Source organism: Sorex araneus, chromosome 3 (assembly GCF_027595985.1).
Source record: "Sorex araneus isolate mSorAra2 chromosome 3, mSorAra2.pri, whole genome shotgun sequence".
NCBI classification, from domain to species: domain Eukaryota; kingdom Metazoa; phylum Chordata; class Mammalia; order Eulipotyphla; family Soricidae; genus Sorex; species Sorex araneus.
The window spans coordinates 123,429,028-123,452,875 of NC_073304.1; the positions used below are offsets into that span (position 1 = coordinate 123,429,028).

A 23,848-nucleotide genomic window follows, 5' to 3' on the forward strand; every position below is an offset into this window, starting at 1 on the left:
AAAAGTTACATGAGTTTGCTTCCATGATAAAGAGATATAGTAAATATTCTAATTTTATATTATATTTTAATAGAAATTAAATTTTATTATTTTAATTTTTATGTTTTTGGGGGGAGACTGGAGCGAGTAGGGCATTTGCCTTGCACGTGGCTGACCCAGGTTCGATTCCTCCAACCTCCTGGAGAGCCCGGCAAGCTACTGAAGAGTATCCCACCTGCACAGCAGAGCCTGGCAAGCTCCCCATGGCGTATTCGATATGCCAAAAACAGTAACAAGTCTCACAATGGAGATGTTACTGGTGCCCACTCAAGCAAATTGATAAAAAATGAATGACAGTGCTACACCGCTACAATTTTTGTTTTTTGGGGGGCACACTTGGCAAGGGGTGAGTGGAGCACAGGAAGGAAACAAAGTAAAAAGGTAGCCATGGCTGGGAAAGTGTTCAGAAGCACTGCTCTAAATCAGGAGTGGGGGGGCTGGAGCAATAGCACAGCGGGTAGGGCGTTTGCCTTGCATGCAGCCAACCTGGGTTCGATCCCCAGCATCCCATATGGTCCCCTGAGCACTGCTAGGAGTAACTCCTGAGTGCAAAGCCAGGAGTAATCCCTGTGCATCGCCAGGTGAGACCCAAAAAGCAAAATAAATAAATAAATAAATAAATCAGGAGTGGGGAATTGTTTTCCTGTCAAGGGCCACTTAAGGTTTTTTTGTGGCCCTTGACAACCAGTGGTGCTCAGGGCTTAGTCTTGGCTCTGTGCTCAGGGATCACTTCTGACAGGACTTGGTGAATCAGATGGGATACCAGGGATCCAGCCTGTGTTGGGTGTGTGCAAGGCAGACACTATGGTCACTGTACTATCTCTCAGGCCCCAGGGCCATTTGGGTATTTATAACACCATTCACAGGCCACAGGCCAGAGCCAGAGGGCCACTGGAACCTGAGCCATGATCTTGGATTTCTCAGGCTCCAGAATTGTGAAAACAAATGTCCTACCTAAGCCACTGATTCATGGGAATTTTGTCAGAGTAGCCTAAAGGGACTAGGTGCTACTTTCCTTTATTCCCTTACCCTTTCTCTAAACTGTCTGCAATGTGTTGTCATTTAGAAAATTCTCTGCATTTCATTACTCTTAAAAATACTTCTTTGGGCTTTAGGCAAACAAGGGCTTCTGGAGCAACTGTCCAGCCAGTAAGATGCTTGCCTTGCATGCGCCCGACCTGGGTTCAATTCCCGGAATCCCTCAGTGTGTCCCACCCCCAAGCATCACCAGGAGCACTCCCTGCATGCCCAGCCAGAAGTAAGCCCTGAACATTGCTGGGTCTGGCCCAAAAACAAACCAAAAAAGTAACTATGATTCTATAAATTTTCACATTTCTGATTTTTCTTCTAAATTCAACTAGGCTCAATTCAAACTAAGAGATACTTTGGGGTAGCAAAAAGCCACTTGGGTTGGTGTGCCTCACTACTGGATGAGACTGGGACTGGGTTAGAAAAGAGAGAAGACCAGTCAGCTACCCCTCAGGTAACCTGTCTCCTGCAGGGCTTTCCCGAGGATGAATCTCGAGACCAAAAACACAAAAAACAAGCAGTGTAAACAGACAACTTTACAGGGTAGAGATTTCTTACACTGTGAGGTCTAAGCTCACATTTTCACAACTCTAGTATCTGGATTTATATGTCCGCCAACATTCAACCCATTTTACCTATTACCCTTTACCAAGACCCTTACCTGTTTTCAGTTATATGGCTGGAGATCATCCCATGACTGAAGTAACTTCTGAATGGCTAAAAAAAGAGTCAACATTGTATATATTAAGAACCCACTTTTAATAGAACAGTAACTCCTCCCCTACAATGTATCTGTATGTGTGTGTGAAAATATGAATGAGTAGGAGAGATGTATGTTTGTAGATAATTGTAAGATGATGAAGGAATGAATAGCAAAATGAATTTGGGTAACAGGTAGCAAACAAAAAATGCATAGGGAAAAAAGACTTCAAAACAAAATAAAGAAAAAGGAAGAGAAAATTGTCAAATTACATAGCTTTTAACTACTGAAAGGATTTTGGACTAAACACCACTGATGGTTCTATATTATTGTGGGAATGTCTTTGATTTAAATTTTCCCTTGCGTTGTGTTCCAAACAAATATGTATAATTAATTATAATTTACTTTATTTTGATGGACTCCTAAGCAGTGCTCAGGAACCCAGAATCCATACCTGGGTTATACTGGCCTAACTGTGTGAGGTTCAGAGCTCAAGTCTGGCGTACTTGGGACCACCAGAGCCACACCAGAGGTGCTGGGGAGTACCAAGTAGTTCTAGGAATCTAGAGCCCTCCACATATACTCTAGCCTTTTGAAATGTCTCTCTGACTTAAACTGATTTTAAGCTAATTCAAAATCAGGAAGAAGAGTCCAAAAGACTTAGACAGACACTAATGGGACACTAATATACTCTAGCCTTTTGAGGTGTCTCTCTGACTTAAACTGATTTTAAACTAATTTAAAATCAGCAAGAAGAGTCCAAAAGGCTTAGATAGACACTAATGGGACTCCAAGGAAACCACAGAATTATTTCTCAACTTTGTACTTTGGTACACTGTTGGGTGAAACACTAATCAAAAATGAGTATGCAGGATCGATGTCAAAAGGGTTAAAAATTTCAAAAAGTTGGAGTTGGAGCAATAGTATAGCAGGTAGGGCATTTGCCTTGCCTGCTGACCCAGATTCAAATCCTGGCAACCTATACGTCTGCTGGGCCTGCCAGGACTGATCCCTGAGCACAGAGCCTGGAGAAAGCCCTGAACACCACCGGGTGTGACCCTAAAACAAAAAACAAGTAAAAACAGTTCAAAAGGCAACTTTAATCACCTTAACTAATATTATATTTAATCTTATTTTATAATAATATATGGTTATTGTAGAGCAAAAATAAAATGATCTAAAATCTCTATGAATTATTAACATGCTGATATTTTCTTTAAATATTTTTAAATATTTTTTTCTAAGGTATACCCATAGGATGTTTTAATTGTCGAAACTTTATTATGGTCCTTTACTCTTAAAAATTCATATCTAATTCTTATTTATGACTGCTACTATAATCAAGTTTTTACTAATTTTTTTTCCTTTTTGGGTCACACCCGGCGATGCTCACAGCTTATTCCTGGCTATGCACTCAGGAATCACTCCTGGCAGTGCTCAGGGGACCATATGGGATGCTGAGGATCGAACCCGGGTTGGCTGTGTACAAGGCCCTACCTGCTGTACTATTGTTCCGGCCCACAGTTTTTACCAATTTTATCTGTAGCTTTGATTATTTTCTTAAGGTAGGTCTGGAAATAAAATTATAGTATAAAAATTGGGCAGAATTGTATTGTGAAACTATTTTTCAAAATATTTTTTCAACATCCACTTACATAATTGTGATTATCTCAGGATAGTATCATCATATTATCCATTAAATGTTTTAGATATATTTGCCAAGTTGATAAAATAAAAAAAGTACTCACAGATGTTATATTTTACCTTCTCTATTTTTTAATGAATTAAGTAGAATATTTCAATTATATTTATCCATTAGGAATTTGGTTAGCCCTAGTCATTTAATTTTACTTACATCTACCCAGGATTTTTATCATTTGGAATTTTGATACTTATTTTATTTCCAATTTTTAAAAAAAATTTTGGGGGCACACTTGGCAATGCTGAGGGGTTACTTCTGGCTCTGCACTCAAGAATCACTCCTGCCAGTACTCAGGGGACCAACCACATGGGATGCCAAGGATTGAGCTGGGTCAGCTGTAGGCAAGGCAAGCACTCGACCCACTGTCTTATCTCTCCAGCCCCTCTGAAAATTTTTTATATCTGAAAACAATAGAGAAAATTCGTGAGGATATACCAGGTCGACTCTGATAGCCATTTTAATGTATTAACTCAAGTAGTTCCAGTTATTACCTACAAGGTTCAATCCATCATTTTGCCTTCTCTTAAGACAAGTTGGCTCAGAAATTAGGGCTAGGAAATTAGCTCATGGTAAAGCACATAACCTCAGGCATGAGACCATAAATTCAATTTCTGGCACAACCCAAAAACTGTTAATTAAATTATACTAGGTAAAGGAATTAGCAGTTTGAATATAAAAATACTGGACAGTGGGTAGGGCACTTGCCTTGAATATAGTCAATCCCCGGCACTACATATGGTCTCCCAATTCCCACCAGAAGCCCTCTGAGGACAAAACCAGGAGTAAGCCCTGAGCACTGCCATGGACTAAGTCTTAGCCTGAATCCAGTTACTTTATTGTTGTTTTCCTGGGAAGAAAGCATGGCATTACTAGGTTCAACTGAAAAAGGTGTGTAGACACATGGAAAGACATTTATAGGCTTGTTAATTAGTGCTTAATGGAATCCTCACTGACAGAGGCCCCATCACACTGCAACACTGGTGTCTTCTTTATTAAGACTGGTGTACTCCTTATTGAAACAAAACAAAACTTTCTTATAGAGGCTGGCATGGGATGAAACCTTTTTTTTTTTAAAGTGAGGTATTTTTTTTTTCTTTTTGGGTCACACCCAGAGATGCACAGGGGTTACTCCTGGCTCTGCGCTCAGGAATCACCCCTGACGGTGTTCAGGGGACTAAATGGAATGCTGGGAATTGAACCCGGGTCGACCACGTACAAGGCAAACACCCTACCTGCTGTGCTATTGCTCCAGCCCAAAGTGAGGTAGTTTTTATTGAACAAAACTTGCTGAAAAGATGTGAGAGGAGACAAAGAGGGGAAATATATGTTCAAAAGAGACCATGGGTTTTTCTAGAGTAGAAAAAAAAAAGGGACATAGAGACAAGAGAGTGAGACACATGTTCAAGAGAGAACATGGGCTAGAAGAGTAAACTGGGACTAAAAACTTCTTTACATATGCAATAAAGAATAATGTCCAAAATAAGGACTAGCAATATTTTGTTAAGAAAAAATTTTTTTTTAAAGAACAACAAGTAAATCAATAGTTCCTTCTTTGGCATTTCCCTCGCATACCTCGCCCGCCTGAGATTCAGAGAGTTCCAGCAAGAAAGGAATTTCTGTGTCAAAATTAGCGAAGAAGCTTGACCACTGATGTTCGAAAGTCACCAAGTCCTAGAGGAAAATGAAAAAGATGATGTGCTTGGTCATATAAAGTAGGCACTATAGAAAAGCAGATCGAATCTGATTTCAAACTACCAGCTTATATGCTATTTTAAAAGGCAGTAACGGAGGCAGGGGGAGGGATACTGGGGGCATTGGTGGTGGAAAACGTGCACTGGTAGAGGGATGGGTGTTTAATCATTGTATGACTGAAACTCAAACATGAAAGTTTTGTGTAGCTCATGGTGATTCAATAAAAAAAAATTAATTAAAAAAGACAATAATATTTATTACCTACCATATGGGAGAATCTCAAAAAAAATCAAGTGAAAGAAGTTATACATAAAATAACAACTGATATGTTATCCATTTATATAAAATACCCAGAAAATATTAATAGAAAGAGACTAATCTACTGATTGGTGGTTTGAAACTGTTTAGAAATAGGAACAGAGGCTGACCAGGCAACTTCTTTTGGGCTAATAAAATTTCCTAAAATTCAATTATGATCATACAACCCTGAATTTACTACATTACTGAATTGAACACTGAAAATGGGTAAATTTTATGGTTTATTATATGGGTAATTTTTATGGTTTATGAACTCCAATTGTCATTTAAAAGGATAGCAAGGCTCCAAACTGCTATATTTAATAATCGTTCTTGTTCAAGTTGAGAGAGGAAATTAAAACTTGATACCAATGCAGCACCCAAAGCACTGAATCAGAGAGACTTTGTTCAAGGACAATTTGGTTGACCTCAGCTATCTGGTGGGTCTGGAGGTAGTGCAAAGTCCTCTCCCCATCTCCTTGCTTCTACTGGTCAGGGGGAAAATGGGAAGTGGGCACCCTTCCCAGCCGACTCTCCGCTAGGTGCGGCTGCCACCCCCCCCCACCTCCATTCAAGCTGCCTTTCTGCCTCCTTTCTGAATTCATTCCAGTTCTCAATAACCACAAACGGCTTTCTGCTTCTGCCTTTCTCCTTCTCTCTCCCTCTCTCTCCCTCTCTTTCTCCCTCTCCCTCTCTCTCTCTCTTTCTCTCCCTCTCCCTCTCTCTCTCTCCCTCCCTCGTTCCCTCCCTCCCTCTATTCCTCTTTCTCCCTTGCCCCTGCCTCCTGCTTTCTTTCTTTCAAATTCTTGGGCCACACCTAGGTGTTCACAGTGCTGCTCACACCTATCAGGCTCTGTGTTCAGGACTGACCCGATAGTGCTTGGGGAATTGTACGTGATGATGGGGATTAGAACCAGGAAGGTGAGAGCCCATAACTGCACCATTTCTCCAGTCCTCATTTATTTTTTATAGGGTGTCACATCCAGTAGTGCTGGAGGTGAGGAGGGGAATATGTGGTACCAGGGATGAACTCAGGGCCTGGCACAAGCTAGGTCTGTGCCCCTCCCTTTTTGGGGGAACACACCCCTAACAGTACACTGGGACCATATGTGGTATAGGGGATTCCAACTGGGGTCAGTACATGCAAGGTGAGCATACTTACCTCTGTACTATTTCTGGCCCACAGGGCTGTGCTCTTACTACTGGAGCTATCTCCCTGGGCCTTATTTTGCTATTGTTGATACTTTTGTTTTCTTTACTTATTTCTTTTCTTTGTCTTGTTTTGTTTTGGGACCACACTAGGTGGAGTTCTTGGCTCCTTGCTCAGGGATCACTTCTGGTGGTATTCATGGAACCATATGCAGTGTCAGGGACCAAACTGGGGTTGGCTGTGCGCAAGGCAAGTGCCTCATCTCCTGTTTTCTCTCTGGCACCCCACTCCCAATGTACATCCTATACTGGGTAAATGTCCGTATGTTGGATACCCAGTCTAAGTGCCTTCGTCAAACCAGGCATTCTGTGTGCCCCCAAAAAACTATGAAAATTTATGCTCTACTTCTTTCTTCTTTTCCTGTCAAGGATGCACAAATATTCAGTCGTGTGATTCTGTATTAATAATGTACTGACTTTGCTTCTGGGCATCGACAAGTTGGGAATACTTAGTATAAAATACATTCTCACAAATGCTTTCCTGTTTGCTTCCCTGATAACCTACATTTTATACAAGTACATAGATATGAGTACACACATATACATAAGCAGACCGAGAACTCTGCAGCTTTGGCCACTGGAGAGCTATATATAATCTAGATCCAAAAACCAACAGCAATGAACATTCCCAGCACCCAGACTGTACTGCTTAAATACAATTTCCCACTCAAAGAAACCAAAACTGAGTAAGAAACATGATGGGATAATACTAATGACTGTGTTATAAGGATCTGTGCCCAGCTTGATAAAAGCTCACTTACCCAAAATGGAATAAACTGAACATTAGTGATGATGGATAGAAACACACCAAACATGCCTAGATCCATGCGGTACTTCGAGAGAATGGTTAGGAGCCAAATTTATTTTGAAAACTGGAGAGCAGAGTATGATGGTGTTAAGGACATGAGCATATCAGCTCCCTCACTGTCCTTGAGCCTCAACTTTTAGTGCTCACAATTTGGCAAGCCAGTGAAGAGTGCAGTCTAAGATGTGCAAATCAACCTGGGGCCAGAAAACTTCCTGGTAAGCCCCTCAGCCAAGGGACAGTCCCCCTCTCATGCTACTCACAACAGGTCACAGAAACAGTTAGGGGGTCTCTCTCACACATCTCTTGGACGCTACCACAACCAGCAGACCACCAATATGACTGAGAATGGGGAAAGCTGCCTTGGGGTGTACCGTCAAGAAACTCCCCTCTTCCTGTCTGTCCACCATTTCCCTGTGGACCAGGGGCACTTCTAGTGCTCTCTGGGAGTAGGAATAGTTTTGACTTATGAATCAATTCATCTGTCTGAGAGCACTTTTGTGCCTATTCTTTCCCAGAAAAGAGAAGTGTGCTGAGAAAGGGAACTCATCACCTTGTGAGAACTTTGGAAGGCTGAACTTAGGTTACAGATGAAAGTAGAAGCCAGCATGCTGGGATCTGGTTGACTAGTAAACAGGACAGGATGAACTGTTGCTAGAGCCGTGTGGATGAGTTCTCCTGCCTACCTAGATCTGCCTCTGCCTTTGGAAGCAGCTACCTTCAGGTGCCATGTTTGATGTATTTAGAGTTTTAGGTTGTCTGTGAATCCAAGAATCTGGAGAATTCCCTTCACAGTTTATGGTGTTTGTTTTGTGGCCACACCCAGCTTGCTCAGGACCTATTTCTGGCTCTGTGCTCAGGGATCATTCCTGGCAGTGCCTGGGGGACCATATATAGTGCCAGGGACCAAAGAGGCAAGGCAAGTATCTTATTGGCTGAACTATCTCTTTGGCCGCCATATTTTTTCTTTCTGCTTTATATGCTGTGGCACCTAAGCTCTGTCCAAAGCAGCAAATATTGGTGGTCCACCGGTTTTGCTAAGTTTCAAGAGATCCAAGACTCAGCTAAGACTATTAATATTTGTTAATTCTTTCCTTTTGTCCTCTCTCATATGATGAATAAACTTTGCATCTTTTGAATAAACAACAAAAATTTTATTGATTTATTGGACCACAACTTAATTGGAAGCTTTGTGAACTCCAAACAGATAAAGTCATAACACTGAGTCTCAGTGAAAGTTTAAAGGATAATTTTGCAGGTGTGTCTTAATTTGTTTTTCCAAATCTCTTGGGAAAATCTAGTTGTACTGATTGCAGAGCTTACCAAGTAGGACTTGCTGGGGTTAAGTGAGCTAAAACCAGTTTGAGGTTTGTAGATTGGAAAGTATGACACTCTCCCTAGAAGTAGATAAAACCCTGGACATCTGCCAATTTCATCTGACTTCAGCCCTTAGTGGTCCTAAAATGTTGGCCTTTTCCTTAATACCCAGATATGAGTTATGTACTTTAACATTTTCCCCCTTTTTGTGAAGAATTTAGAAACAAGTCCTTAAGTGGGCTAATCACCTCAGAACCAAGAAACTGAATCTTTGAAAGAAACAACTTCTGACTTACTGAACTCAGAATTCTGAACAAGATTGTGAAGCAGCAAAATTGTCATTCAAAATTAGGTCTTGGATAAAAGGTTACTTTTAGGGGGCCCAGGTGGGTGTGGAGGCAGGGGAACCTCAAGCATTGGGGATGGGGTAGGGGGAGTTTACTTTCATAGGGGAGGTCCAAAAAGTAAAGGGATATTTTCCCCACCAGGTCAGTTTGTTCTACAGCCCCTCCACCCCCATTATAATTACCCCCTTGAGTAGGAAATGGCTAAGTCTGATTCAGCATCCCATTTCTGAAGTAAACTGACAGTGGGGACTACAAGAACTAACACAAAAACAGAAGTATCTTATATAAAACAGCCTTCCTTTATGCTAAAATTTCCAAGAAAAGGGCCAGAGAGATAGTACAGCGGGTAAGGCACTTGCTTTGTATGTGGCAGATCTAGTTCAATCCCTGGTATCCCATCTGGGTCCCCTGAGCACTGCCAGGAGTAATTCCTGAGTGCAGAGCCAGAAATAAGACCTGAGCATCACTGGGTGCAGCCTCAAAACAAAACAAAAAAAGAGGCTGGAGCGATAGCACAGCAGGTATGGCATTTACCTTGTATGCGGCCAACCCGGGTTTGATTCCCAGCATCCCATATGGTCCCCTGAGCAATGCCAGGAGTAGTTTCTGAGTGCAGAGCCAGGAGTAACCTTTGTGCATTTCCGGTGTGACCCAAAAAGCAATAAATAAACAAACAAATAAATAAAAAGAAACAAGAAAAAGATCCCCAAGAAAAGGAATAAAGGGTTATTTTAGAAGGAAGCAGTCAGTTTTGAAACCCCAACTTTCAAAGAATGGAAGGATGAAGGACTGGAGCAATAGTACAGCAGGCATGGTGCCAGCCTTGCACGTGAATGACCTGGCCTAATCTCTGGAATCCCATAGAGACCCCTGAGCCCACCAGGAGTGATCCCTGAGCACAGTGCCAGGAGTAAGCCCTGAGCACCAACTAGGTGTGACACAAAGCACCCCCAAAATAATTTCCAAAATACATAATATTTCTTTAAGAAGGCATACCTTTTTTTTTTTTTTTGCTTTTTGGGTCACACCCTGCATTCACCTGGGTATCCTGGCTCTGCACTCAGGAATTACTCCTGGTAGTGCTGGGGGACCATATGGGATACTGGGAATCAAACCTGGGTCAGCCGCTGTGCAAGGCAAACACCCTCCCCGCTGTGCTATCACTCCAGAAGAAGGCATACTCTTCATAAACCACTAGAATAGGAATCCAAATCAATCTGATCTATAATTAATTTGATTTGGTGTTACTGCATTTGTCGTTTAATTAGCTTAAACTCTATTCAAATATTTTAGCGGTAGAGTTTGAACTTTAGCAGAGATTACTCAGAGCACTGGCAATCTATGTTTTACAGCTGAGTTGTTAACTTTCTGAATTCCCTCTCTGCTTTATAAGCTAAGCTGGCTACCAGCTTTTGGCGTTGCTAAGGAGTTGTTTGCTCTCAGTCCCCTTGGCTCTGTCTACATGAGAGCTCTGTTCTGCTGCCTTGCACACAGCCTCAAGAGTGCAGACACTGAAGAGTCTGTAAAGACCTGGAGTGCCTCCAAGACTGTTCTCAGCTTTCTGACTTCAATCCAACACACAGGTGATAGCTGACGGTCAAATGCCTGCCTCTGTTCTTCTGCCCGGTCTCTAGCCTCTGGTCTACAATTCGAGTACTCAAACAGGCTATGAGACAGAGCGTAGGAGGAAGAGTGCTGACTCCTCACACATATGGGTTAGGAGCTTTGTGAAAGATCACCTGACTTCTCTTCATCTGTCTATAAAGGACCCACTTCCGTCTAATACTCTCCCAACAATGGTGACAGCACCCTACGAAAGGCTACTTCTAAAAAATGGAGTCTGTGTAGCTTTTATGCATCATTAGCTCTCAAGTAATATTTTAAAAACTTGTTCGCCACCTTCCGCCTAGACGAGACCCGAGTGGCCACACACAAATGGCTCCTCCGTTCCTGAGCGACCATGATCCTGGAGGCCCAATGACTACTTTCAGCACCCAGCGGCTTCTTGCAGAAATGCCTTTAGACTGTGAACTAAACAACAGCCCCATGCTGCCCCGGGCGGGGAAAGGTTTTTCTCTCTCGGCCTTTCCTTTTGCCCGCAGCGTGGTTACCACCATCTTGTAGAGCCCACTAAACAGAGGTATGAGTGCAATGATACAACTTCTGGAAGAAATTTCTCTGAACTTAACTACTAAATACCAGAAATCCACAATATGCTCTTCATTCTCAGCAATGGAAAACATATTATCAAATGATGCCTTTTCGGCATGTCTGATTTTGGGGGGGGGAAATTCCAAATAATCATAGCTAGTTTTCTGTTGAAATATTGGATGTAATCAAAGTAAAGAGAGATTAAAGTGAAAATCATCAGCTACACAGGCAGGGAGTGGGGTAGGATGGGAGGTATACTTGGGTTCTTGGTGGTGGAACATGTGTACTGCTGAAGGGATGGGTCAGTCATTATATGACTGAGACTTAAACCTGAAAGCTTTGTAACTTTTCTCATGGTGATTCAATTAAAAAATAAAAAAATGAAAAAAAAAAAACTTGTTTAGTTCAGGGGTTGGGATGACAGAACAGCTGGAAGGGTGCTTGCCTTACATGCAGTGGACCCGGGATCAAACACCAGCATCCTATACTGGTCCTCTGTGTAGGATAACATTGGTTTGTCCTTCCTCCCTTGCCACAAGGAGCTTAGGTTTAAGTGATTTGGAGACATTCCCATTCCTTTGTTTATCTGTAAACTCTTCTCTGCACCCTCCTTCCCAACCAGTTAATCACCTTTTCCCTAATCAGATTCTGTTATCTTGTAAGATCAGATTCTTCTAAGAACTCTGAATTCATATTGTAAGTTAATGTCTTTTGCATAGTTTACCTTAAAGCAGGGTCCCGACAAGGGACGGAACGGACCCAGGGCAAGCTGTGAGCTACCCTGGCATCGAAATGGGCCAGGCCAAAGCGCCACAATACTCAACTATAAGTTGAGGGCATGATCATGGACAATGCTGTCATGATCCAAAGGTAACGATGAGATTAGGACCCTGCTGGGGTTAGGAAGATTAACCTGGCCTGAGGACTGTGGTCTGGAATGTATAATGAGATGTCCTCAGGAAGAACCAAACTTTAAGTTTATATCTCTTACCCTGCTCATACAGAATGACATTGCTAGAAACATTAGAAGTAGATTTACTACAACTATTTAAGTGGATTACTAGTTGAGGAAAGGAGAAAGCGACACACCCTTGTTCGGATCCCAGCCTTGAGCATATATCCTACTAATCTTCTTAGATGAGATTTTGTCCTTGAGGAGTGGTCTTACCTCTTTGTTGATGTATTAATGTTCCACCCACCTTTGTGTTACCACCCTATGTGACTGCTATATAAACTAAGACTGTAGAGAAGAGACAGAAGCAGGGGAAGACACAGAAGTTTCCTTGGGACATAGACACACCCAATTACTTCATCACTGTCTACAGTGTTCTCAAACTGCAGTGGCTTTAATGAATGTATCCACAAACAGGAAATGCCACCAAGTTTCAAGAATTACTATCTAGTCCTTTACACAAAGGGTTTGCCCACCTTCGAGATTACTGAAGCCATATTCCATCTTTTTATTTATTTTTATCTTTTCATGCCAGATAAGCATAAAAAGACAACCTTCTCTTGTTTTTTTTTTATAGTAGTCCAACAGAAGGGATGTCTATAGGTGAAAATCTAAACCTGGACCAGGCTGGTGGCCTCTACTGATGTTCCCTAAGGCCAGGATTCCTCAGAGTGGAAGAGGTAGTGATCACTTTTCCAACTGCTCAGGAAGTTCAAGGTTAACAGGAAAGAAACTGCATAATTCTTTGACTAAATTGAAATACATCTTGCTTTTCTTCAAGTTAAATATGATGATCAAATAAATAAGTTATAATCTAGTTAGTTATATACTTTATTAGTTAAATATGTTACATAGTAATTAATATACTCTACTAGCTAAAATATAAGTTGTATTCTTACTTCTGAGAGCAAACTCTCCAGAGACATAGGGTCCATCTTGCTGTAGACATTCCACAGATTCAAGCTCACATCTTGCAACTGCAACACAAGGACAAAAAACAGTGAAGGGACTGTGTCAGTATCATTAGGACACACAGAACTCATTTCATTTCAGTTCAGAAATGGCTCTTGGTGAAAACTTAAATAATAGCATAATTGGGGTTGGACCGATAGCACAGAGGGTAGGGCGTTTTCCTTGCATGCAGCCGACCCAAGTTTGATTCCCAGCATCCCATAGGGTCCCCTGAGCACGGCCAGGGGTAATTCCTGAGTGAAGAGCCAGGAGTGACCCCTGTGCATCGCCAGGTGTGACCCAAAAAAGCAAATAATAATAATAATAATAATAATATAATAATATATAAAAGTTTCACCAATTACACTAGAAACTACACACATTAATGAATGCTGTCCCACAGAAGAAAACTATAATTCCAGAAATTTGGTACATCATTTGAACATTTTCAATAACACAAACATACACACATATATGTATATACATATGTATATATATATATATACACACACACACGAATAGTTAGCTTTTGTTTTGTTAAATAAAAACTTAATCAATATATATCCATGATTTAAACAAAAAAACTTAACTAGTACTAGAAATTAATTCCTGCTTCAATCCTACACCCCCAACACCACCCCAGTATCACTCTTCAGAAGTAACTACTTAGAAGTCTTAAATTTTTGTTTTTTAAAAAATAGTCTGGGCTACATTCAACAGTGCCACATTACTCTCAGTGGTGTTCAGGAAACCTTGTGGTACTGGGAATTCAAACCTGGGGTTCCCACATGCAAAATATGTGCTCCAGCCCTATGTGCTATTTCCTGGGCCCTGGCATCTTTAAATCTTTTCTTTCTGGTAGCTACCTCCATATTTTAATATAACATGATTCTATGACTCTCTCTCTTTGGAGGATTATCTCTCAAGTAGTGCTGAGGAGAACTGGAGGTCATTCCTGATGATGTCTGGCCTGGTGCTCTGGGCTAGCAGTGCTGGGGTGTCATTCTAGCAGTGATTGGGGATCATATGGTATCAGAAATTCAACTTGAAATAGAGGCTGGAGAAATGTACAGTGGGTGGGGCGCTTGTCTTGCACACGGCCAACCCGGGTTTGATTCCCAGCATGCCGTAAGGTCCCCCGAGCAACGCCAGGAGTAATTCCTGAGTGCAGAGCCAGGAGTAACCCTTGAGCATTGCTAGGTGTTGGCTCCCCGGCCCAAAAATTCAACCTGGGGCTTCTGCACACCAGGCATGTACTCGAGCCTTTAAGCTATTTTCCCAAACCCTTATTGTTTCTTGATTTATCAACTTAGAAATTAAACACCCATTTATTACAATCTTTCCATATACAGCATCCAAATATGAAAATCTCTTTTTTACATATCTAAGTGTGAGTGTTGCCATCAATGTGTTCATTTTGCATGTTACACTTCCCATATCTCATTTTTTTATTTCCTTTTCTTTTCCAGTTCTGGGGATTATCCCAGGGCCACGTACAAGCCAGACTTTCACATTGCTTTTTACAAATTCCATTCTTAAAGGGTAAAGATAGCTTTTTCTTAATTTCAATTTCTCGAAAACCCCTTTTTAATTTATTATTTAGTTGGGATTGATGGCTGGGGGCCACACCCAGTAGTGCTCAGGGCTTAATTCTGGCTTTGTGCTCAGGGACTACTCCCGACAGGGCTTGTGGGACCATAATATGGGGTGTCAGGGATCAAATCCAGGTTAGATACATGCAAAGCAAGTGCCTTACCCATTGTACTATCTCTCTGGCCCCAGAAAATGTCTTTTGAAAAGCATGCCCGAGGACAGATCAGGGGTAGATCACCTGTCTTGCAGGCATGGGCTGTAAGTTTAACTGCCTGAGCACTGGCCACTGTACCACAAGAGGCACCACAATTTGGAACAGCTCTAGCCATGGCATTATTGCAGCTCATGGTGTGTAGAGGAAGCTCAACCTAAGAGCATGGCACCTGATGAGCACCGAAACAAGTGTGTGAGAATCACAATTAAGAGTGTGCCACTTCCGAGTCATTTGCAGCACCAATAACGAAGAGAAGAGGGAAAAATAAAAAAAATCAAAGTATGTTGATCTATCCCTGCAACTACTATGCTGTGGTCTCTTATATTTTATTTATTTAATTTTATTTTTCTTAGGCTTTAGGCCACACAAGGCAGTACTCAGTGATTATTCCTGGTTCAGTACTCAGGAATCATTCCTGGAAAGATTCAGGGACCATATGGGGCACTGGGGAATTTTTTTGGTTTTGGGATACAACCTGTGATGCTCAGGGGTTACCCTTGGCTCTGCACTCCTGGTGATGCTCAGGGGACCATATGAGATACAAGGGAACGAACCTAGGTCTGTAAGGCCTTACATGCTGTACTATCTCTCTGGCCCATTCTCATATTTTGCTGAACATTTTCATAAACCCTATTCTATGCCTTTAATATGCTTATCTTGTGTCTGTCTGTGAAAAGGTGAATTAGTGTTCATGCTATCATTACACATACTACTGAGAAGTTTGCTATTACTGCAACTTCTCTTTAAGAAGCTAGTTGGTATAAATTTACACTATCAGGTCACAGTTTCAGCAGTCAGAGAATAAGAGGGAAGCTGGAAGCTGGAAGCAGAGACTAGTCCCAAAAGAGGAACTTTCCTGTACTGATTGCCAAGAAGGAAGATTTCCTGATATTCACAAGCCAGTCTGGCGTACCCTAAACACAAAGTAAAAGCTTGTGGCTGTGGCTTCATTTCTCATCCATTTCTCATCTCTTCCCCCTATCAGGGGTTAAAAAGGCATGAAAAAAAAAGGGGACATGAGGGGCTGGAGCAATAATATAGTGGGTAAGGCGTTTGCCTTGCATGAGGCTGACCTGTGTTCAATTCCCAGTGTCCCACATGGTTCCCCAAGCAACTCCAGAAATAATTCCTGAGTGCTGAGCCAGGAGTAACCCCTGAGCATTGCTGGGTGCGACCCAAAAAAGCAAAAAAAAAAAAAAAAAAAAAAAGGCACGAGAGGGCAGAAACACATGTGTTGCTTGCAGGAATGCCAGGTTCAATCCCTGGCACTGCATAGTCCCCTGCACACTAGAGAAAGAAGCTCCTGATCACTGTGCCAACACTATACCTAGAGTACCACTGGGTCTGTCATGGCTCTCCAGTGGTTCTTTTAAACTTCAAAGAAGGCAAGAGTCCCTCTAGTCCAGGCAAACATTAGGTCTTCAATATAGGAATCATAAATTACTGATCCCTAACCTATAAGAAACTACCATGGGCAGGGTAAGAAAGGAAATGAGGCTGCGGAAGGAGATGGGAACTCGTTGACAATGAGAAGGAAAGTATGTAAGAATGAAAATTAGGGGTAGGAGCAGTAGTACAGTGAGTAGGGCATTTTCTTTGTATGTGGCCAACCCGGGTTAAATCCCCAGCATCCCACATGGTCTCCTGAGTACCACCAGGAGTGATTCCTGAGTGCAGAGCCAGAAGTAACCCCTGAGTATTGCCAGGTGTGGCCCTGAAACAAAACAAGAATGGAAATCAACAGCTAGAGAGAAGCGCCAGCTCTAACAGTGAACTTCAGTACACAGTGCAGGCTGCCATCTTATCACCATCTATCCCAAGTACACATCCCAACACAGCCACCCTAGAGTAAGGACGGGTACCAAGCAGTAAAGGCTTGGGCAGGGCTTTTGAACCTTTTGGATGTGACTTCACTGTGTGATGCAGCTGGAGGCAGGGGCTAGAAAGCCCAGCCCAGATGGGCCACATCAAATGAGCAGCCTCCAGAGCTAATCTGACTGGAGCCCATGATTCAGAGACACATACTGGACACCAGATCTGCCCCTCACTGGCTATCAGCTCTCTGTCTTTGGGAAGTTCATTTTAATCTCTCTAAAATAGGAGTCATGACACAACACCCAAAAGGAGAGAGACAACAAAAAAAGAATGCCCTGCCACAGAGGCGGGGTGAGGTGGGGGGGATGGGATGGGGGATGGAAAGGATACTGGGGTCATTGGTGGAGGAGAATGACACTGGTGGAGGAATAGGTACTTGAGCATTGTACGACTGAAAGACAAGCACGAAAATATGTAAATCTATAACTATACCCTCATGGTGATTCATTAATTTAAAAAAATAATAAATTTAAAAATAAAATAAAGTAAAATAAATTTGCCCAGATTAAAAAAAAATAGGAGTGGTGAGAGAATTTACTTTATAGACTGCCCACTCGAACAAATCGATGAGCAGCGGGATGACAGTGACAGACTTTCTATAAGAATTAAACTTGTATGGGGCTGGAGCGATAGTACAGCAGGTAGGGCGTTTGCCTTGCACGCAGCCAACCTGAGTTCGATTCCCAGCATCCCACACATGGTCCCCTAAGCACCGCCAGGAGTTATTCCTGAGTGCAGAGCCAGAAGTTAACCCCTATGCATCAATGGGTTTGACCCAAAAAGCCAAAAAAAAAAAAAAAAAGAATTTAAACTTGTATCAAGGGTTTAAAACCTCCTGGACTATAGGAAGTGCTCTGTTAAACTGGCTAGCATATATCACCGTATCACTGTCATCCCATTGCTCATCAATTTGCTTGAGCGGGCACCAGTAACGTCTCCATTGTGAGACCTGTTCTTACTATTTTTGTCATATCGAATATGCCACAGGTAGTTTGCCAGGCTTTGCTGTGTAGGCGGGATACTCTCAGTAGCTCGCCGGGCTCTACGAGAGGAACGGAGGAGGAATCGAACCTGGGTCAGCCACATGTAAGGCAAATGCCCTACCTGCTGTGCTAGCTTATATAATAAACTAAAAATAAATGACTGTCATTGCTAAAATTTTCTTTTCCTCCCCAACTCCTATGACCTGTCTCCCTTCAAGCCTAAATGAGACAGTATCAGGGGTAGATCCTACAATAATGTCAACAGGGCAGGTCTCTGTGGGCCTTCTGCTTATAGTCAGTGTGAGGACATAGTGGGTTTTAAACGTTTTTTTAGGGGGCTCACTCCTGGCTGTGTTTAGGGTTTACTGTTCACAGGCTGGGGGAATATAGGATGCCAGAAATCTAACGAGTCAGAATCATGCATGGCAGGTGCTGTACTGGCTGTACTATCACGCTGGCCCCAAGAATACAGTGATTCTGAAGTAAGAAAAATGGAGTTCAAGTTGCATGCCTACACCATTTCAGCTAGAGCCATGCCCACTCCACATTACAGTCTGCCATGCAAATCTCCACTTATTTCCTAGGGAAGTTATTACTATAGAGAGGTTGAGGAGGAGGAGCAAGAGGAGCTTTCTGGGTGGTCCTTCCAAAGGAGGAAGGAAGACCACTTATTAATAACAATATGTCCCCACTCCTAGCATATCATGTTCCCTATTGCTGACTTCCTGTGTTGGGAGCAGGTCGCCTGGGTGGGGTTTCATGGAAGCATGCAGATGCCTGTGGTGTTGCTGCTGTCCTACCAGGCCATCCTTTCCAATGCCCTAAATTCGGTCATTAATCCACTTATCAAATATTTACTGGTGAGATGTAAAGGATACTGAAAAGATACTGGTCTTTTCCATGGAGGTCAACCTCTCTGGTACACTGTACTTATAAAAAAAATGTTTACAATGTCCCTTCCATTGTTCTTTTTAGCTTAAAAAAAAATTGGTTTTGGGTGCCACACCTAGGGGTGTAGTCATTCCCCTGGAGGGTGGGTAGGGGGACTCTGAAGTATCAAGGCTCCAGCATGAATGCAGGAGCTCTAGCACTTTGAATTATCTCCCTGAACCACCTTCCACTGCTCTTAAATAGGTCTCAAATTATAAAATAGAAAAAGCAATATGACAAGAGACTGGGGGAAGGTTGGCGAATATATGAATGGGAGTATATGAAAAATGTTTGGAACAGAGGACCATAAAGTCAGAGTTGGTTTAGGGCCCTAGAGGGGTAGGCTAGGAGAACAATGAACTCAGAAAAGGGAAAAGATAGGCAGGACAGATAGGAACACCCCAAAGAAGAGACACAAAAACTGAGCTTGAGAATTAGTCTTTTTGTTTCTTTTATTTTTTGGGGTGCTAATTAGGAATGAACCCTGATGACCCCCAGGGTACCACATGTGGTGCTGGGGGATCAAGTCAGGGTCACAGAAGATACAGATTCACACAAGGCAAGTACTTCTCCTCCTGGACTAGCTCTCCAGTCCCAGTGGGGACTAGGCTAAAACAACGACTTTCTATTTCAAGTCTTTCAACTTGCTCCATTGTCCCTGGAGTCATTGTCAGCTTTACTGTGTTGGATAGCAATCACGTCCACAATTATGGCACCTACATAAGAACAGCCCAATGGCAGGAAAAAAATAGGAATTGTGCTTTTCATATATACCTTGTATTTCATGGTGAAAAACCCATCTCCTCCGATGCCTTCAAGGGCAAAGGCTTGTACAATCGGCCACTTCTCCACGACAAACATATCAAATATCTGCAGGTGACCTAGAGGAATTAAATACAACAAGTATCAAATACCATCCTGAATTATAACAGTGCAAAGCTGATCTAATGTTATCGGACAGATAGCACTTCTCATAAATTCACTAAGGTCTCATGTAGGAAATAAAACTGAAACAGATAAAATGGTTCGATATTAAAATGAGAAATACAAAATGAAAGCTAAGGAAAATTCAAACTACAAAAAAGTTACAGAAGTTCAGATTTCTCTATAGTCTATTTTGCCATTCTGGTTTCCTAGGTAAATAAATAAATAAATAGTAGTCTGTTACATCTGACTTGCATCACTTAATGGACATAATTATTAACAGACCCAAAGTTGGCTCCTCTCCCTTACGAAGCACAGCCAACCAACTTTCTCAAGGGAAAAATACCAAATCAAAAATTTTCCTTTCTTCAAGTAATAGCTTTAGCATGTAAAAATTAAAAGAAAAAAAAAGATATACAAACTACTAAACTTGATTTAAGTCTGTATTTTTGTGCATAATTTTATTTTGCTTGGTTCTTGGTTTGGGGGCCATATCTGGCAATATTCAAGGCTTATGCGTGGTTCTATCCTCAGAGATCACTCCTGGTAGTGTTCAGAGGGCCATATGGTGTGCCAGGGATGGAACCTGGGTCCACTGCTGCAAGGCAAATGCCTACTGCAGTACTCTCTTTCTGGCACCACCTACACATAATTTATGAACCTCATTGTCAGCATATTTTTTGACAGCTACTCAAATTACTGTCTGCTACTACAGTAGCCTCATTACACACTCTACATATGATTACTGGTTCAGATTCAATGAGAGCTGTGGCACACCCCTTCTCAATTCTTCTAACTATAGGTGGCCTACTACATTCCTGCAGAAACTTCCATTATGGGTATGAACTTCATAGGCTAGTCTCTGAATCTCATTCTATCGGTTCTTTGTGTTTACCAACAGCAGGTTCCCAGCTACATGTCTCCTGAGAAGGGTCGCTAGATTCTCGGGGTGACTTGCTGTTAGACAGTTACCTTGGGAGCTGTAAGGAATGCCAATTCGACTACAGTCTCGAGTCATGTCCACAAAGCTGGCAATTTTAAATTCTTCTGCAGCTTCTTCATCTTCATACTAAAGGGAAATTGACAGGAAAATATGCTTAAATAAGAATATCACAGCAAATCCTGTATTTTCTCTGCCCCCCTTCTTTTTTTAATCATTCGGCATGGTCCCAAGTGGTATCACATCCAATAGGGTGCTCCCAATGGTCAAATTTTTCCTTCTTTCCAGAGTTCTAGACAGTGGGGCTGTCAAGAATGCCTTGGCAAAGGTGGGGGGCCACAGGGAATAAGCTCATGGTCTCACAGTCACCCCTGGTGCTTTTACAGCCCTTGAGCCTTCTTCCAGATCCCCAAGCACTGATTTTATATCTGCTGCTCAGAAGAAAATGCTATGCCCTTACCTCATACCATATACAAAAATCAACTCAAAGTAGATCAGAGGCCCAAACGCAAGAGATCTACATTGCTCTCAAAAACCCTTAAAACAGTTACACAGAAAAAAAGGGCTCAGAGTTCTTTGCCAGTTATCAGGTCACAATTTTTATAAAATCCTAATTCTAAAATCCCAACTTGATTTCTAGTCAACCTCCCTGAAAAGGGTTCAAAAGGAAACAGAAATACCAAGAAGTCCAAACACAAAGACATCACAAAGCTTATCAAATTCCTCGGGATCAGGCTCCTAAGAGCATGGGCCCGGGCCCGTGCTGTACATAGACAGGGGAGGCAGATTCACAAGCCCTTCAGTGGGGTCAGTTTGAAAAGTTCCTTTTGTCTCTTTTCAGGCATGCAATGCATCCAACTCTGGAGTCTCATCAGGGAGGTAGGGAACATTCCTCATTTGTGTAATCATATCCTGCAATGTGATTTCTTTTTTTTAGGAGCTTACTGCTCCAAAACTATACTTTTCCAAAAGAGCACAATGAGTAAAATAGGTGCCTAGTCTATTTCTTTTTTCCTCACCTCATTTTCAGTCATGCAGTGGAAATGCAGATTTCTCCAATGTGCCACATAAGGTAAGAGATAGCGATAGTTTACAGGATTACAGTACAGATGGACACTATCTGATTTTATCAATATAATTATATCTGCAAAAAAACAAAAGTGAACACAAGATTGTAAAAGGCATTTCCTCTTCTGCCCATGTAATCACCAAATTAATTAAAATTACTTCACAATGTAAAAAAAACAAAAAACAACTAAACTGAAAATTCTTTCGTCAGGCCACATGTTTCAGACTGTGGATGACCAAGGTATGAACAGCTGAGAGTGTGCTGCCATGCGGCTATCTGCTCTGGCAGCGCAGACACAAGATAATGCAAACAACTGGCTTTCTGTGTTTTACATGGTCAAATCCCTGGTACCGAACTCAACAGTGTGTTTCACTGCAGAGGTAAATATCAAATGCAGCTACACTAGCTAAAGCCATGGAGAAGGGAACTGCACATACGGGCCAGACTACAGATTTCCCTACAGAGCTATACCAGTATCAGGAGGAGTGCTTCCCCGAGTGGGCCACACTGCTCACAGCCGGGTCCGGAGGCAGTAGCCTCGGGTGCAACTTGGAGGGTAGTTGGGGTACTTTGTTTATTCAAGTAAAGAAGGGTTATCTTCAAGGGGTCACTGAGTAATTTTTTTGCCCTGGAAGGGGGACAGCAGAGCAATTGCGACCGGGAACCCACTCGTCTGAAGCTTTCAACAGTGTTTCCTCTGTCTTGCAGCAACCAGACTTGAAATCACCGTCTGCTTGGGGGAGGTTGCTCTGTACTGGGATGAACTCTGTACACAGGAAAGGCACGAGGAAGGAAACAGAGGCAAGTGCATGTCTTCTATAAATAGACCAGCAACTCAGATTTAAGGAATGCGGGATGGGTAAAATAAAGCAATTCCAAGGGTGCAAATCAAGTGAGATAAATTAAAATCCATGGACTGGGACAAATACGCAAGTGTTTGAATACTGAGAAAGTAGCCCCATATCCTGAAGAAAGGCAGGGACTCCATTTCCATGCCCCTGAGAAACCAGAACCATCAGGCTTCTCTCGAACAAGACGGAGCAAGGGAAGCTGCTGCAGAGGTGAAAGGATATCTGGGGCAATGCCCACACAGGCATGCAATGGGACTAAGTGAATGCCTACCTAGCTGCCTACCAAGGCCGACCACAGCTGTACCAGGCTCGAGGTTCCACATGTGGTTGGATCCAAGATGTACGAGGGAGAACCTGGTGAGCAGATCTGGCTACTGACCCTCAAAAGCATGCTTGAAGCAGGATGACAGGGGTAAGAAAACGCCCCCTCTCATTCCTTTCACACAGTTCTCATTCCCTTCATGCTCCTCTACAGACTCCAAAAGAACCCTGCCCTGGGACCAGAGCATAATAGTATAGCAGGGTAAATCCCAGTATTCCATATGATTCTCTGAGCACCACCAGGAGAAATTTGAGCACAGAGCCAGGAGTAATCCTTGAGCATCACCAGGTGTGGCCCTAAAGCAAAAAAAATATATATATATTTTATTTATTTTTTTGCTTTCTGGGTCACACCTGGAGATGCACAGGGGTTACTCCTGGCTTTGCACTCAGGAATTACTCCTGGTGGTGCTCAGGGGACCATATGGGATGCTGGAAGTCAAACCCAAGTCGGCCGCGTGCAAGGCAAACGTTCTACCTGCTGTGCTATCTCTCCAGCTCCTAATTTTAAATAAAAATAATAAAAGAACCTTTCTTCAACCTCAGGCAGCCTGCCTGTTGAGAAGAGCTGGGCGCAATATGGAAAAGCTGGAAGCCTTCCAGTGTAGACTGCATTACATGAAACATACTTCAAAGAATCAGAATCCTGGCTGGAAAGATAGTACAGTGGGGAAGGCGCTTGCCTGGCACATGGCCAATCTGAGTTCGGTCTCCAGAATCCCATATGGTCTTCCGAGGAGTGATTCCTAAGCACAGAGTCAGGAATAACCAGTAGTGTCTTCAGCGTCCAGGGATGGAACTCAGTGGTCAAGTGTTTGCTTTATATATGAGGCCTTGGGCTTTTTCCAGCACCAAAACCAAACAAATCTGTCTTCAATAATGCCATATGCCCCCTATAGGATCACAATGCCCCCACTCTATCTGAGAACCATTGTACCAGATCAATAAGAATCATTT

The 23,848-nt window shown here is 42.4% G+C and overlaps 1 protein-coding gene across 1 annotated transcript in view; it reads right to left on the minus strand.

Annotated features, from left to right (window-relative positions):
• DNAAF9 (dynein axonemal assembly factor 9) overlaps positions 1-23,848 on the minus strand; it is a 123,080-nt gene that overhangs the window by 75,830 nt on the left and 23,402 nt on the right. The window contains exons 4-9 of the mRNA XM_055130213.1: positions 21,670-21,794; positions 20,683-20,779; positions 19,561-19,667; positions 13,140-13,217; positions 5,043-5,141; positions 1,730-1,785 (exon numbers count right to left, since the gene is read on the minus strand). Of these exons, the coding sequence (XP_054986188.1) occupies positions 1,730-1,785; positions 5,043-5,141; positions 13,140-13,217; positions 19,561-19,667; positions 20,683-20,779; positions 21,670-21,794 (562 nt within the window). The remainder of the gene's footprint in view (positions 1-1,729; positions 1,786-5,042; positions 5,142-13,139; positions 13,218-19,560; positions 19,668-20,682; positions 20,780-21,669; positions 21,795-23,848) is intronic.